Raw genomic sequence first — 14,637 nt, 5'->3', positions numbered from 1 at the left:
GTGTAAATATTTGTATGAACATAACAAGATTAAACAACTGACACATAAACTGAACAAGTTCCACAGACATGTGACAAACAAAAATGGAATAATGTGTCCCTGAAAAAGGTGTGGGGGGGTCAAAATCAAAAGTAGCAGTCAGTATCTGGTGTGGCCACCAGCTGCATTAAGTACTGCAGTGCATCTCCTCCTCATGGACTGCACCAGATTTGCCAGTTCTTGCTATGAGATGTTACCCCACTCATCCACCAAGGAACCTGCAAGTTCCCGGACATTTCTGGGGGGAATGGCCCTACCCCTCACCCTCCAATCCAACAGGTCCCAGACGTGCTCAATGCTATTGAGATCTGGGCTCTTCGCTGGCCATGGCAGAACACTGACATTCCTGTCTTGCAGGAAATCACGCACAGAACGAGCCGTAAGGCTCTCCAGAGGGTAGTGAGGTCTGCACAACGCATCACCGGGGGCAAACTACCTGCCCTCCAGGACACCTACACCACCCGATGTCACAGGAAGGCCATGAAGATCATCAAGGACAACAACCACCCGAGCCACTGCCTGTTCACCCCGCTATCATCCAGAAGGCGAGGTCAGTACAGGTGCATCAAAGCTGGGACCGAGAGACTGAAAAACAGCTTCTATCTCAAGGTCATCAGACTGTTAAACAGCCACCACTAACATTGAGTGGCTGCTGCCAACACACTGACTCAACTCCAGCCACTTTAATAATGGGAATTGATGGGAAATTATGTAAAATATATCACTAGCCACTTTAAACAATGCTACCTAATATAATGTTTACATACCCTACATTATTCATCTCATATGTATATGTATATACTGTACTCTATATCATCTACTGCATCTTTATGTAATACATGTATCACTAGCCACTTTAACTATGCCACTTTGTTTACATACTCATCTCATATGTATATACTGCACTCAATACCATCTACTGTATCTTGCCTATGCTGCTCTGTACCATCACTCATTCACATATCTTTATGTACATATTCTTTATCCCCTTACACTTGTGTCTATAAGGTAGTAGTTTTGGAATTGTTAGCTAGATTACTTGTTGGTTATTACTGCATTGTCGGAACTAGAAGCACAAGCATTTCGCTACACTCGCATTAACATCTGCTAACCATGTTTATGTGACAAATAAAATGTGATTTGATTTGGCTGGTGGCATTGTCATGCTAGAGGGTCATGTCAGGATGAGCCTGCAGGAAGGTTACCATATTTGGGAGGAGGATGTCTTACCTGTAACGCACATGTTGAGATTGCCTGCAATGACAACATGCTCAGTCCAATGATGCTGTGACACACTGCCCCAGACCATGACGGACCCTCCACCTCCAGTTTATAGACACACACACACACATATATATATATATATATCTGCCATGGCCAGCGAATATATATATATATATATATATATATATATATATATATATATATATATATATATATATATATATATATATATATATATATATATATATATATATATATATACAGTTGAAGTCAGGTGTTTACATACACCTTAGCCAAATACATTTAAACTCAGTGTTCACAATTCCTGACATTTAATCCAAGTAAAAATTCCCTGTCTTAGGTCAGTTAGGATCACCACTTTATTTTAAGAAAGTGAAATGTCAGAATAACAGTAGAGAGAATGATTTATTTCAGCTGATATTCCTTTCATCACATTCCCAGTGGGTCAGAAGTTTTCATACACTCAATTAGTATTTGGTAACATTGCCTGTAAAATGTTTAACTTGGGTCAAACGTTTCAGGTAGCCTTCCACAAGCTTCCCACAATAAGTTAAGTGGATTTTGGCCAATTCCTCTTGACTGAGCTGGTGTAACGGAGTCAGGTTTGTAGGCCTCTTTGCTTGCACACGCTTTTTCCGTTCTGCCCACAAATTTTCTACAGGCTTGAGGTTAGGGCTTTGTGATGGCCTCTCCAATAGCTTGACTTTGTTGTCCTTAAGCCATTTGGTCTGTACTTAAGCCATTGAGTGTATGTAAACTTCTGACCCACTGGGAATGTGATGAAATAAAAGCTGAAATAAATCAGAAATTGTGAACAACTGAATTTAAATGTATTTGGCTAAAGTGTACATACATATTCATATATATTTTACTCTTGGAGTGCATGCAAAAGGCTTGAAAATGGCCCTCCGTCCTTGTAGACTTCATCAACAAAATGTAGGCTGCATTTGGAATATCACTACCATTGACATCCAAAGGACAGCTGGAGGCGCTCGTGCTCCACAAGACCCAGACTGGACATGTTCGTTGGCACGGCAACTGATAAACACTTGCAGCAGCTGGAGTGGAGTTACAGTTTGAAAACTTTTCATCTCTCTATTTAAAAAATTGTTGTATAGCGCTCGTTATCTATACAATAAAAGGGTATTTCTTATCAATAGTGTGTTATCTCTTGGACACAATGCCTGTAGTTCACAAGACAGGAACTGTGAAATCCAAGCAGGTAACGTTAACGTTTTATAACGCTAACATTAGATTTCGTTAGCTAATGTTTTAGCTAATAAGTTCGCTATTCCTGAATGCATGATTGTACAGTAATATACATTGTAACTACGTTGCTATCAAGTAGCACTAAGTGACTGATTTGCTGATTAAGGGCTGCATCTCAACGGTTTACAGTGGCTTCCATTATTTGTTCCTTCTCCTTATCTGCATTGAGGTGAAGAAACTAAAGTTGCTAGTAAACAGCTGACAGGGTCCTCCCAAGGTGATGCTGCTGAGTACGGCTGTAACTGACGTTTTCTGCAATCAAAAGCAGAAATGTGCCTTAAATGGCACAACCAGTCCACAAGGTTAAGCAGCAGCCCTCTTTCATTCTTTGGGGAGAACTCTGAGATGCAAATGTCTGGTTGCTATGGTCTACTCTGTTCTTTTCAGAAAATTGCAGATAAAGGAGAGAAGACCAGCAGAAGAAGCCACTGACTGACTGTAGAATATTGAGATGCAGCCCTAGTGGATCATGAAACAAAGTTCTGAAATATGTCTGTTTTGTATAGGGGTCAAACACTCAGTCCCAGAAGGCACCCACAGCAAAGACTGCAAAAGCTGCCAGCAAGAAAAAGGTAGGTGGCTATTATAACTATACACAAATTGAATGTGGAAAAGGGGAAGGGGTCTGAATACTTTAACCTCATAGTTATTGCATAATTTCAAATCCAAAGTGCTGGAGCACAGAGCCAAAACAACAAAAAATGTGTCACTATTGCAATACTTTTGGCGCTTACTGTATATACAACCCTCCATCATGTCTCTTTTCTGTCCTGAACAGTCTTTTTTTTTCATCTCCAGTTTGGCATTTCTCTTATGATGCGGTTCACAGAGGCACTGACGAATGAGTTTTGAACAAACCTTTCCCACTTTTGTTCCATGCTGGCTGTAGACCTAGCTAGCCAGTAACTAGCTAACAGTAGACACAAAGGGGAAACATATAAGTATCTTTGTTTTAGATTAATAGGGTAAACTTGTAATGATATATGCTGACATTTGCCTACAGTAAATTGTTAGCACCAATAGAGGAGCCATCTCGCTATAAAAACCACGCCCCTCTGCAAACACACCTTATCTGATGTTGGTTACAAGCCGATACATATTTAAATTAGGTAAGAGAATATCATGTTACCATTGGTGTATTCAAATGAGAGTTAAGATGATGTCACCTTGTCCACTTAGTAATGAATCCACGTGTTTGACATGGGGGAGGGCACCAGTAACTTTATAATCAAACTTAATCAGTGTTGAAGCAACAGTCATTGTTCATACTTTGGTCATCATACTTTGATCTGGTTTCCTTCAAATATAATCACATTTCATGAAAAACGTGATTTTGACAGTTCATGACCTTTAAAACCTGATAAATACATAGACTGAGTGCATTTTTTATGTTATCAATAAAGATGCACTTTTAACAACTTCCACTGTCCTCCAAGAGTTGCTAAATTTTCTCTTCACTTCAGTTTGCTCCTCACATAATGCACCTTTCCCTTTGCACTTCACCTGTTAGAACCATGACCACGGGTAAGTCTGTTCCGCTTTGTGACCATAGTTGCGCCTTTACGATGAAGTAAACTGCTCCTCTCTAGCCCAAACCTATCGAAAGTTATGACTCATTTACTGAAGCTAAAATGTTTCTTTCTATCGCGGCTTTGCAGGTCACATTTTATAATAATAAAACATTTATAATATTTCCAACGTTATAAACTAGACTTCTTGCGGGCTGCTCACTATTTGTTTGATAAGAAACAAACATGTCGAGCCATAACTTTTAGATGGCACTGAAAGATAGGAAAATAGATCAAAGACACTCATTTCTAAAGCACCAGTGCTACCAATGAAGAAGTTCATTCAGAGCCCTGTATCCACATGATCACATCGTTAGCATTAGGCAAGCAATATAGCCTATGTCAACTTTTTTTAGTCAGACAAACATGTTGCTTATGTCCGTTTGGTCATGTTTTTTTGGTCAGGATGAGGAGGATGGAACAGAGATGGGTGAAGGAGATGAGTGGATGCAAGGGAAGACTCTGATCAAGCCACTTGACCAGCTGGATCTCACTGAGGCTGTGAGTTTACTGTAGCTGGACTGTGGTGTCTGGATTCCTGACATGGCACCAAACAGAGCTAGACTGTAATTGAGTCATAAAGGACACACAGAATAGTTCTGACCACAGATACTGTATAAGTAACTTCTTCTTCATAAGACTTTAAGGTTCTGGCTCATTCATTTACCAGTTGTATGTCATGTTTAGAAGTTGTTTGATGTACTGTATCTTTTTGTCACTTAACCAGGAGTTAAAAGAGGAATTCACCAGGATCCTGACTGCTAACAACCCACATGCCCCTCAGAATATCGTCCGCTACAGCTTCAAGGTAAAGTATTACAGTAACCTCCAGTCTAATCCATGATTTTAGGAACAACTTCTCTCTTCTTCCCTATTGGATCCATCATGTAATGGATATTAATGTAAACAAACAAGATTTTCAAGATACCTTGTATGATGGATATACAGTGCCTTGCGAAAGTATTCGGCCCCCTTGAACTTTGCGACCTTTTGCCACATTTCAGGCTTCAAACATAAAGATATAAAACTGTATTTTTTTGTGAAGAATCAACAACAAGTGGGACACAATCATGAAGTGGAATGACATTTATTGGATATTTCAAACTTTTTTAACAAATCAAAAACGTGCAAAATTATTCAGCCCCTTTACTTTCAGTGCAGCAAACTCTCTCCAGAAGTTCAGTGAGGATCTCTGAATGATCCAATGTTGACCTAAATGACTAATGATGATAAATACAATCCACCTGTGTGTAATCAAGTCTCCGTATAAATGCACCTGCACTGTGATAGTCTCAGAGGTCCGTTAAAAGCGCAGAGAGCATCATGAAGAACAAGGAACACACCAGGCAGGTCCGAGATACTGTTGTGAAGAAGTATAAAGCCGGATTTGGATACAAAAAGATTTCCCAAGCTTTAAACATCCCAAGGAGCACTGTGCAAGCGATAATATTGAAATGGAAGGAGTATCAGACCACTGCAAATCTACCAAGACCTAGCCGTCCCTCTAAACTTTCAGCTCATACAAGGAGAAGACTGATCAGAGATGCAGCCAAGAGGCCCATGATCACTCTGGATGAACTGCAGAGATTTACAGCTGAGGTGGGAGACTCTGTCCATAGGACAACAATCAGTTGTATATTGCACAAATCTGGCCTTTATGGAAGAGTGGCAAGAAGAAAGCCATTTCTTAAAGATATCCATAAAAAGTGTCGTTTAAAGTTTGCCACAAGCCACCTGGGAGACACACCAAACATGTGGAAGAAGGTGCTCTGGTCAGAATTGAACTTTTTGGCAACAATGCAAAACGTTATGTTTGGCGTAAAAGCAACACAGCTGAACACACCATCCCCACTGTCAAACATGGTGGTGGCAGCATCATGGTTTGGGCCTGCTTTTCTTCAGCAGGGACAGGGAAGATGGTTAAAATTGATGGGAAGATGGATGGAGCCAAATACAGGACCATTCTGGAAGAAAACCTGATGGAGTCTGCAAAAGACCTGAGACTGGGACGGAGATTTGTCTTCCAACAAGACAATGATCCAAAACATAAAGCAAAATCTACAATGGAATGGTTCAAAAATAATAGAGACATACCCCAAGCGACTTACAGCTGTAATCGCAGCAAAAGGTGGCGCTACAAAGTATTAACTTAAGGGGGCTGAATAATTTTGCACACCCAATTTTTCAGTTTTTGATTTGTTAAAAAAGTTTGAAATATCCAATAAATGTCGTTCCACTTCATGATTGTGTCCCACTTGTTGTTGATTCTTCACAAAAAAGTACAGTTTTATATCTTTATGTTTGAAGCCTGAAATGTGGCAAAAGGTCGCAAAGTTCAAGGGGGCCGAATACTTTCGCAAGGCACTGTACATAAGCATTATCCAATGCAGATACATGTGTCTTCTCTCAGGAACGTTCTTACAAGCCAATCAGCAGTGTGGATCAGCTGGCTGTCCACTTTGTGCTGGAGGGTAACCTGTTGCACCAGGACTCAGATGAGGCACGCAGACAGAGGGCCAAACAGGGCCTCCCTGAGGGTAGATAGCCAGGGCTTCTGGAATTTTTGTGTGATCAAATATGCTGCCTTTTACAAGAGCAAACATTTTAAATAACTTTGATGGTAACATGAGATGTTGATTATTATTCCAGAAAAAGCCACAGTTGAGACCGCTGTAGCTGAAAAGCCTGAGACTCCGGTAGGAAAGCACTTAAGTTATTAACATACCAAGAAGTTTGTGAAATAGCCTACATTCAGTAATTTGAGTGACTCTTAAGTGACTTCCAATCAACGCATGCCAAACCCACACAAGAGTCGGAGACAAGATAGTGAAAAGTGTTCTCTGGTTCTTTCTTCTGGCTCAGGCTGCAGGTGGGGAGGATGCAGGGGATGTGGAGGAGGGCGGGGGAGAGGAGAGAGCTGACAGTGTGGAGTCCAAGGCTGGCAAGAAGGAGCAGAAAATCACCAACCAGTTCAACTTCAGTGAGAGGGCCTCCCAAACTCTCAACAACCCACTCAGGGTAGGTAGGTTAGGGCCAAGGCAGACCATGTTGCAGGAAGCATACATTGCCTATAATATTGTAGAAGGGCAAATCTGTCTTGCGAAGATTGTCAAGACAATAATTCTCCGAACTCCTTCTCAGGAAAGGGGATGTCAGACAGAGCCCCCTCCTCGTGCAAACTTCTCAGCTACTGCCAATCAGGTGAGAAATACATCATTTTGAGTTTGATGATTCTCATTGTTTGCTGCTCCTCAACATGAACTTTATGAAGGCTAGTGATACAACAGGGTAACCTCCTCCTTCTCCTACTGCAGTGGGAGATCTATGACGTGTATTTGGAGGTGCTGCAGAAGCAGGAGAAGAACAAGGAGAAGGCGAAAGCCGTCCCCAAGAAGGACGACGACAAAGGCAAGAAGAAGATGATGCTGGTGGAGACCCAGGTAAATCTCAAGTCAACAGCTATTCACTTTGACATGAAAAATAAACTATGACGTCAAGCCAATCAATTGGAGATAACACTTAGATAAATTGGGCCCTCAACAACACGCAGACATTGTTGATCCCATTGAAGGTAGAGAACTGAAAACTTTCCCCCTGTTTCCCCCTCAGAGTGATGACATCACCAAAGTGGCCAAGGTGGCCAAGATCATCGAGCGGATGGTGAACCAAAACACGTTTGACGACATTGCACAAGGTAAGTCCTTCTTTCCATGTTATTTTACCTTGATACAAAACCTCCTGATAGTCCCTGCATGATGACATGATATGAGATGTCACTTCCCTCTTTTAGATTTTAAGTACTTTGAGGATGCTTCTGATGAGTACCGGGAGCAGGAGGGCACCCTTCTCCCCCTCTGGAAGTTTCAGTACGACAAAGCCAAGAGGCTGTCTGTCACTGCCCTCTGCTGGTCAGTCTTCTCACATTACAACAACATCGACAATGCGGCTTTCCTATAAATTAAACAGTTCTGATAGGTGTGTGGCTTATAGACAGTAGTTGGACCACTGGGAAAACTTGAAATCTTCCTAATATTTTTGGGGAAATGCATGAAAGAATTATAGTTTCTCTGTTCCTCCACAGGAATGAAAGCTACAAAGATTTGTTTGCCGTCGGCCTTGGATCATGTAAGTACACAAGGTATACCAAACCTGTACCATTTTTTACTTCTTTCTCTGAGCTATCTTGACCCGCTCTTCCCCCCAGATGACTTCACCAAGCAGGGGCGGGGCATGCTGGTGTTCTACTCCCTGAAAAACTCCACTTTCCCTGAGTATATCTACCCCACGACGTCGGGCATCCTGTGCCTGGACATCCACAAGCACCTGCCCTACCTGGTGGCCGTGGGCTTCTACGACGGCTGCGTGGCCGTCTACAACCTCAAAGAAGAGACGCTGCAGCCCATCTATAAGAGCACCGCCAAGTCTGGCAAGCACACCGACCCTGTGTGGCAGGTTTGTGTTAGTTTGTGCATGTTCTGTATTTTGGATAACACTCACTGACGCATGATGTTCCAAGACTTGTCTGTCTGGCTGTCTGTTTGTCTGCAAATCACTGTCTCGGATTTGTGTTTTTTTTGGGTCATTGTGCCAAATTATGTTTGTGACATTTCTTTTTCAGGTGAAGTGGCAGAAGGACGACATGGACAACAATCACAACTTCTTCTCTGTGTCATCTGATGGCCGTGTGGTGTCATGGACTCTTGTCAAGGTGCTCGAGAAACACATTCACTTTCCTCAGTATGTGTGTTAATATATGCATGTCTGCTCGTGAGCATTTGTGCATATTTTGTATTGGGATCCCCATTAGCTGTTGCAAAAGCAGCAGCTACTCTTCCACAAGACATGAAACATGACATAATACAGAACATTAATAGACAACAGCTCAAGGTCAGAACTACATAAACAAATATATATATATATTACAAAAGGCACACGTAGCCTACATATAAATACATACACACAAACTCTCTAGGTCAAATAGGGGAGAGGCGTTGTGCCGTGAGGTGTTGCTTTATCTGTTTTTTAAAACCAGGTTTGCTGTTTATTTGAGCAATATGAGATGGAATGGAGTTCCATGCAATAATGGCTCTATATAATACTGTACGCTTTCTTGAATTTGTTCTGGATTTGGGGACTGTGAAAAGACCTCTGGTGGCATGTCTAGTGGGGTAAGTGTGTGTGTCAGAGCTGTGTGTAAGTTGTCTCTGCAAACAATTTGGGATTTTCAACACATTCATTTTTCTTAGAAAAATAAGACGTGATGCAGTCAGTCTCTCCTCAACTTTTAACCAAGAGAGACTGGCATGCATAGTATTTATATCAGCCCTCTGATTACAATGAAGAGCAAGACGTGCCTCTCTGTTCTGGGCCAGCTGCAGCTTTAAAAACATTAAATATGTGTTAATAAGTACAGTACGTGAATGTTCATGTGTGTGTGTACCAGTCAAACGTTTGGACACACCTACTCATTCAAGGGTTTTTCTTTATGTTCTTTCTTTCTTTTCTTTATTTCTACGTTGTAGAATAATAGTGAAGACATCAAACGATGAAATAACACATATGGAATCATGTAGTAACCCAAAAAGTGTTAAACAAATCCAAATATATTTTATATTCTTCAAAGTAGCCACCCTATGCTGAGCACTTGTTGGCTGCTTTTCCATCACTCTGCTGTCCAAATCATCCCAAACCATCTCAATTGGGTTGAGGTCGGGTGATTGTGAAGGCCAGGTCATCTTATGCAGCACTCCATGACTCTCCTGCTTGGTAAAATAGCCCGTACACAGCCTGCTGGAATGTTGGGTCATTGTCCTGTTGAAAAACAAATCATAGGCCCACTAAGCGCAAACCAGATGGGATGGCGTATTGCTGCAGAATGCTGTGGTAGACATGCTGGTTGTGTGCCTTGAATTCTAAATCAATCACAGACAGTGTCACCAGCAAAGCACCCCCACACCATCACACCTCCATGCTTCATGGTTGGAACCACACATGCGGAGATCATCCATTCATCTACTCTGCGTCTCACAAAGACTCTGCGGTTGGAACCAAAAATCAGACCGAAGGACAGATTTCCAGAGGTCTAATGTCCATTGCTTGTGTTTCTTGGCCCAAGCAAGTCTCTTCTTCTTATCTGTGTCCTTTAGTAGTGTTTTTTTTTGCAGCAATTCGACCATGAAGTACTGATGCACGCAGTCTCCTCTGAACAGTTGATGTTGAGATGTGCCTGTTACTTGAACTCTGTGAATAATTTATTTAGGCTGCAATTTCTGAGCTGCGGTTAACTCTAAATTAACTTATCCTCTGCAGCAGAGGTAACTCTGGGTCTTCCTTTCCTGTGGCGGTCCTCATGGGAGCCAGTTTCACCATAGCGTTTGATGGTTTATACGACTGCACTTGAAGAAACGTTCAAAGTTCTTGGCATTTTCCGGAGTGACTAACCTTCATGTCTTAAAGTAATTTTAGCTGTTCTTGCCATAATATGGACTTGGTCTTTTACCAAACAGGACTATCTTCTGTATACCACCCCTACCTTGTCACAACGAAACTGATTGGCTCAAACACATTAAGAAGGAAAGAAATTACACAAATTAACTTTTTCAAGGCATACCTGTTCATTGAAATGCATTCCAGGTGACTACCTTATGAAGCTGGTTGAGAGAATGCCAATAGTGTGCAAAGCTGTCATCAAGGCAAAGGTTAGCTACTTTGAAGAATCTCAAATATAAAATATATTTAGATTTGTTTAACACTTTTTTGGTTACTACGTGATTCCATATGTGTTATTTCATAGTTCTGATGTCTTCACTATTATTCTACAATGTAGAAAAAAGAAAAAAGAAAGAAAAACCCTTGAATGAGTAGGTGTGTCCAAACTTTTGACTGGTAATGTAAGAGTATTTTTGTGTATTAATTTGTTCTCACAGTAGTTTTGATGTGGGTTTGAATGGTTGCAGAATGAGCTGGTCTTCACAGACATCATCAAGCTGTCGTTGGCGGGAGCTGTGTCAGAAGGACCAGAAGGCGTGCAACTTCCCATCATGGGTAAGACCTGTCATCAACTGACGCATCATTTCAACACTGTTTGATACCTGTTAGGATCATTTAAATATTTGACAATGTTTGTCGTCCCACAGCTTGTGGAACATCCTTCGACTTCCACAAACAGATTGACTACCTCTTCCTGGTTGGCACGGAGGAGGGCAAGATTCACAAGGTGAGCAGACATTAAAACATGGTCCCCAGTCATGTATCCCCACTGACTATTGCTGTGTTCAGCCACTCCAAAATGTTTACTTATTTTATGGCAACTTAATGAGATATGAATTGTCTTGGGTGTCCTGACCGTCTGCTAGTTGCTCGTCTGAGGAATCAAATGGAGTCTTGTTCTGTTGTGTTTGTAGTGTGGTGTGTGATATCCTGCTGGGCCACAGAAGCAATGCCTTCTCCTTGTCTCTCAGAGAGTGAGGAAGTTCTCTCATTAGCACTAGGCTTTGGGCTTGGCACAGCCTCTTTCCAGCGGGCTGTAAAGCACCACTCTGAAGTGGTGCTTTACCTCTATCTCCGCTCTCAACGGTGCAGCCCTACAACTTGTTTAGTGGTTTTTCGGGGGCTCAGAGGGAAGCCTTTTTCAAATGCTAAATTTAAGAAGAGGAGTAGTCACGGTGATTGGCATAATTTAAACACGGTTTCAAAATATATATATTTTTTCCCCGTATTTGTCAGAGATTTGTCAGTCTATGCTAGGATTGTTAGTCTAGGATAGGCTTGTCAGTCTAGGCTGGCGCTCTGGGAGGCCCTCTCACGCGGTGCTAAGCATTTAATGAGAGCCAAAATGAGGGCAGACCCTCCAAACCTCTCCCAGATTTGCTCATTAACAGCAGACAGCTGTAGTTTTTGGCTGGCGTCCATCCTCATTTGGCCTTCTCACACAAGTGTCTATCCAGCAGTGGTGCAAAGAGACACGCTACTGTGAGGTTCTGAACACACACACACTGAAGCAGAGTTCTACAGGGGATCTTTTTTTTCCTCAATCTAGACGGGATGACGGATTCAATAAGGTTCCATTGCTCTCAGCTACAGCTTTGAGACAGATTGACTCAATCTCACACACACAGACAAACGCCTTTTAGAAGCCCCTTACAGAACTGCCACTGCCACGCAGAGCCTCAAGTGACAGGCAGCTCAGTCTACTCTCTCTAAAGGCTATGCTAATTGTGAGCATTAGCCCACTGTGTTAGCTAGCTAGCTCCCTGCAATGTTATGGTTCGGTAAGCGCATATGCTAATGAAGAGTTTTGGCTGATTGCGAGCTCGCTGTAGCAGTGTCATCAAAAGGCCCATTCTGATTTTCCAGATCTTCCTGACTGTGCAAGCTCATTAGTTTCTCTTCAGTGTCTCGTTGTTGTGGCGGTTTTGCAACATCGGGTGGGAGATAGTTTCATCACACACACGCACTGTGGTCTAAGTCACAATAAACCTACAGTATTTAGTGTTTAATATGCCTACATTAAGGGTTTTTGAAAACTCTGTACATTACATTGTAATGAAGGCCTTTTATGTTGTACAACAGGGGTTCCCAAACGTTTTCTCTCAGGCCCCCCTTCCAGCATTGGGGAACATCCCGCCATGTTTATCTCTATGGGCATAAGCACTGTAAACAAATTTAGAAGGTTTTAAAGCTTATTTCCTGCAATTCTACACATTATGTCATGAGGTGCAGAGAATTTTCAGTTTCAAAGCAAATTTTCTTGCAATTCTATACATTTTGCCATGTCTAATGTGTATTCATGTGATATTTGAGTGACTGAAACATTACAACAAAATCTATGGTCAAAAAAGCCTAGCTAAAAAAACATTAGCTTACATGGGCAAGTTGATCTGGACATTTCTGGCAAGTTGTAAATAGCTCTCTTAAGGTATGCAATGGCTGACATGACAAGAGAATTATACTAGTGCATTCTACTATTACAACTTTCAAGAGTAAGTTGAAAGCCGTGCCCCGCCCCACAGTTCGGGAACCACTGTTGTAGAAGATGCTAAGACGTTCATCAGGCTCATGATCGTGTGCTCCATATCAGGATAAAATTGAGAGAAAAGATCATAGGTGGCACAGGAGTTTCAAGGTTGGGGAAACTATCTTTTCACCCCTCCCCCCAAAAAATAACCTTTAAGATAAAGCATGCATCTATTATCCCATTTGCAGACTAATGTAAAATAGCCTACTATTTCAAATGTGATGAGAAGATTGAATAGTCATAAATTAGGATTATAATATAACTCAATATTTGCAAAATAATTAGGTTCTGAACAATGCTTTTTTTCTCCTTTGCACAGATTCAGAGCTCAGCCCTAGCTAAGGATTAGGATAAGGATATTAGCAGAATCCTAATCTTTAACAAAAATGACAGGGTAGCCTGCTCTGATGACAAACTGACAGCAATAAAAACAACCTTGTCTTGAATGCAACCATCTAATCTAGGCCTATGAAAAGGTGAGACACATATTGTACAATATGACGTCCATCTAGCCTGGAGGAGGAAATTATATTATCCTAAAATGACTTTCCAGTGGCACTGACTCACAGAACGAATGATAAAGACAGGGAATATGTTCTCCACTAGTGCTAATACGATGGGCAATAATGTTTTGTTCAATTTAAGAATTGAGAATTTTTGTAACTAAAGACAGATTATAGTTTTTACTCTCTTTTCTCTTTAGTGTTTGTCCCACAATTGTATTTTGAAATGTTGCGATATAGCCCTAGGACTATTTTAGATGCGTTTCACTGACAGCCGCACTCAACAAACAGCTATGTGCTTGTGATTTAAAACAATCCACAGGCATTTCTTAAAAGAAGCTAATGACCCTCTGTGGATAAATCATGCTCTCTGGTTTAGTCATTTGAATGATTTTAAAAAGTTATTTGTATCATTTATATTATTATTTTATTTATTTATTCATAGATAGGATTAATTATAGCTAGCTCCTTGTCTCCTCCTTGTTAGCTCTAGCTAGCTCCTTGTCTGTGACATTTTTTGATTCATGCAAACTCGCACAAATACACACCCACACACACAGCTATGCGTGTGATATCAGTTCCAATCTGTCACCTCTTGTTGGAAAACAGCCACCTCCGGGAGCTCTTGGGACAAATGTAATATCTCTGCTGTGATTTATTCACTACATATCCCCTTATATAAAAACCCCACTGGGCACAGACATCAGTTCAACGTCTATTGTTATGTACATTTGGTTGAGTTGTCAACTAACACGAAATCAACAAAACATGTCACCATGACATTGGATTGAGTTGTTTTTAAAGAAATTCCCTTACGTTGGTGACTTTTTTGCAAATCCAATCTGTTTTCCCACGTTGATTAAACCTCCTAATAATGAATTTCTTTGTTGAAATGACGTGGGAACAACGTTGATTCAACCAGTTTTGGCATTTTGATTTATCTCTTTCATTTAACTCTGATACTTTCTCTGTGCTTTCACTCCTATCATTCTGTCAC

The 14,637-nt window shown here is 41.2% G+C and overlaps 1 protein-coding gene across 1 annotated transcript in view; it reads left to right on the top strand.

Annotated features, from left to right (window-relative positions):
• Positions 1–2,224: 2,224 nt before the first annotated feature.
• dnai1.2 (dynein, axonemal, intermediate chain 1, paralog 2) overlaps positions 2,225–14,637 on the top strand; it is a 36,774-nt gene continuing 24,361 nt past the window's right edge. The window contains exons 1-16 of the mRNA XM_036950223.2: positions 2,225–2,506; positions 3,060–3,125; positions 4,527–4,622; positions 4,849–4,929; positions 6,532–6,658; positions 6,771–6,817; positions 6,984–7,139; positions 7,263–7,322; positions 7,436–7,561; positions 7,731–7,815; positions 7,912–8,029; positions 8,203–8,246; positions 8,326–8,573; positions 8,740–8,829; positions 11,078–11,165; positions 11,258–11,337. Of these exons, the coding sequence (XP_036806118.1) occupies positions 2,465–2,506; positions 3,060–3,125; positions 4,527–4,622; positions 4,849–4,929; positions 6,532–6,658; positions 6,771–6,817; positions 6,984–7,139; positions 7,263–7,322; positions 7,436–7,561; positions 7,731–7,815; positions 7,912–8,029; positions 8,203–8,246; positions 8,326–8,573; positions 8,740–8,829; positions 11,078–11,165; positions 11,258–11,337 (1,554 nt within the window). The 5' untranslated portion in view covers positions 2,225–2,464. The remainder of the gene's footprint in view (positions 2,507–3,059; positions 3,126–4,526; positions 4,623–4,848; positions 4,930–6,531; positions 6,659–6,770; positions 6,818–6,983; positions 7,140–7,262; positions 7,323–7,435; positions 7,562–7,730; positions 7,816–7,911; positions 8,030–8,202; positions 8,247–8,325; positions 8,574–8,739; positions 8,830–11,077; positions 11,166–11,257; positions 11,338–14,637) is intronic.

Source organism: Oncorhynchus mykiss, chromosome 17 (assembly GCF_057628025.1).
Source record: "Oncorhynchus mykiss isolate SJ-2025 chromosome 17, ASM5762802v1, whole genome shotgun sequence".
NCBI classification, from domain to species: domain Eukaryota; kingdom Metazoa; phylum Chordata; class Actinopteri; order Salmoniformes; family Salmonidae; genus Oncorhynchus; species Oncorhynchus mykiss.
This window is presented reverse-complemented; position numbering and strand designations above follow the sequence as displayed.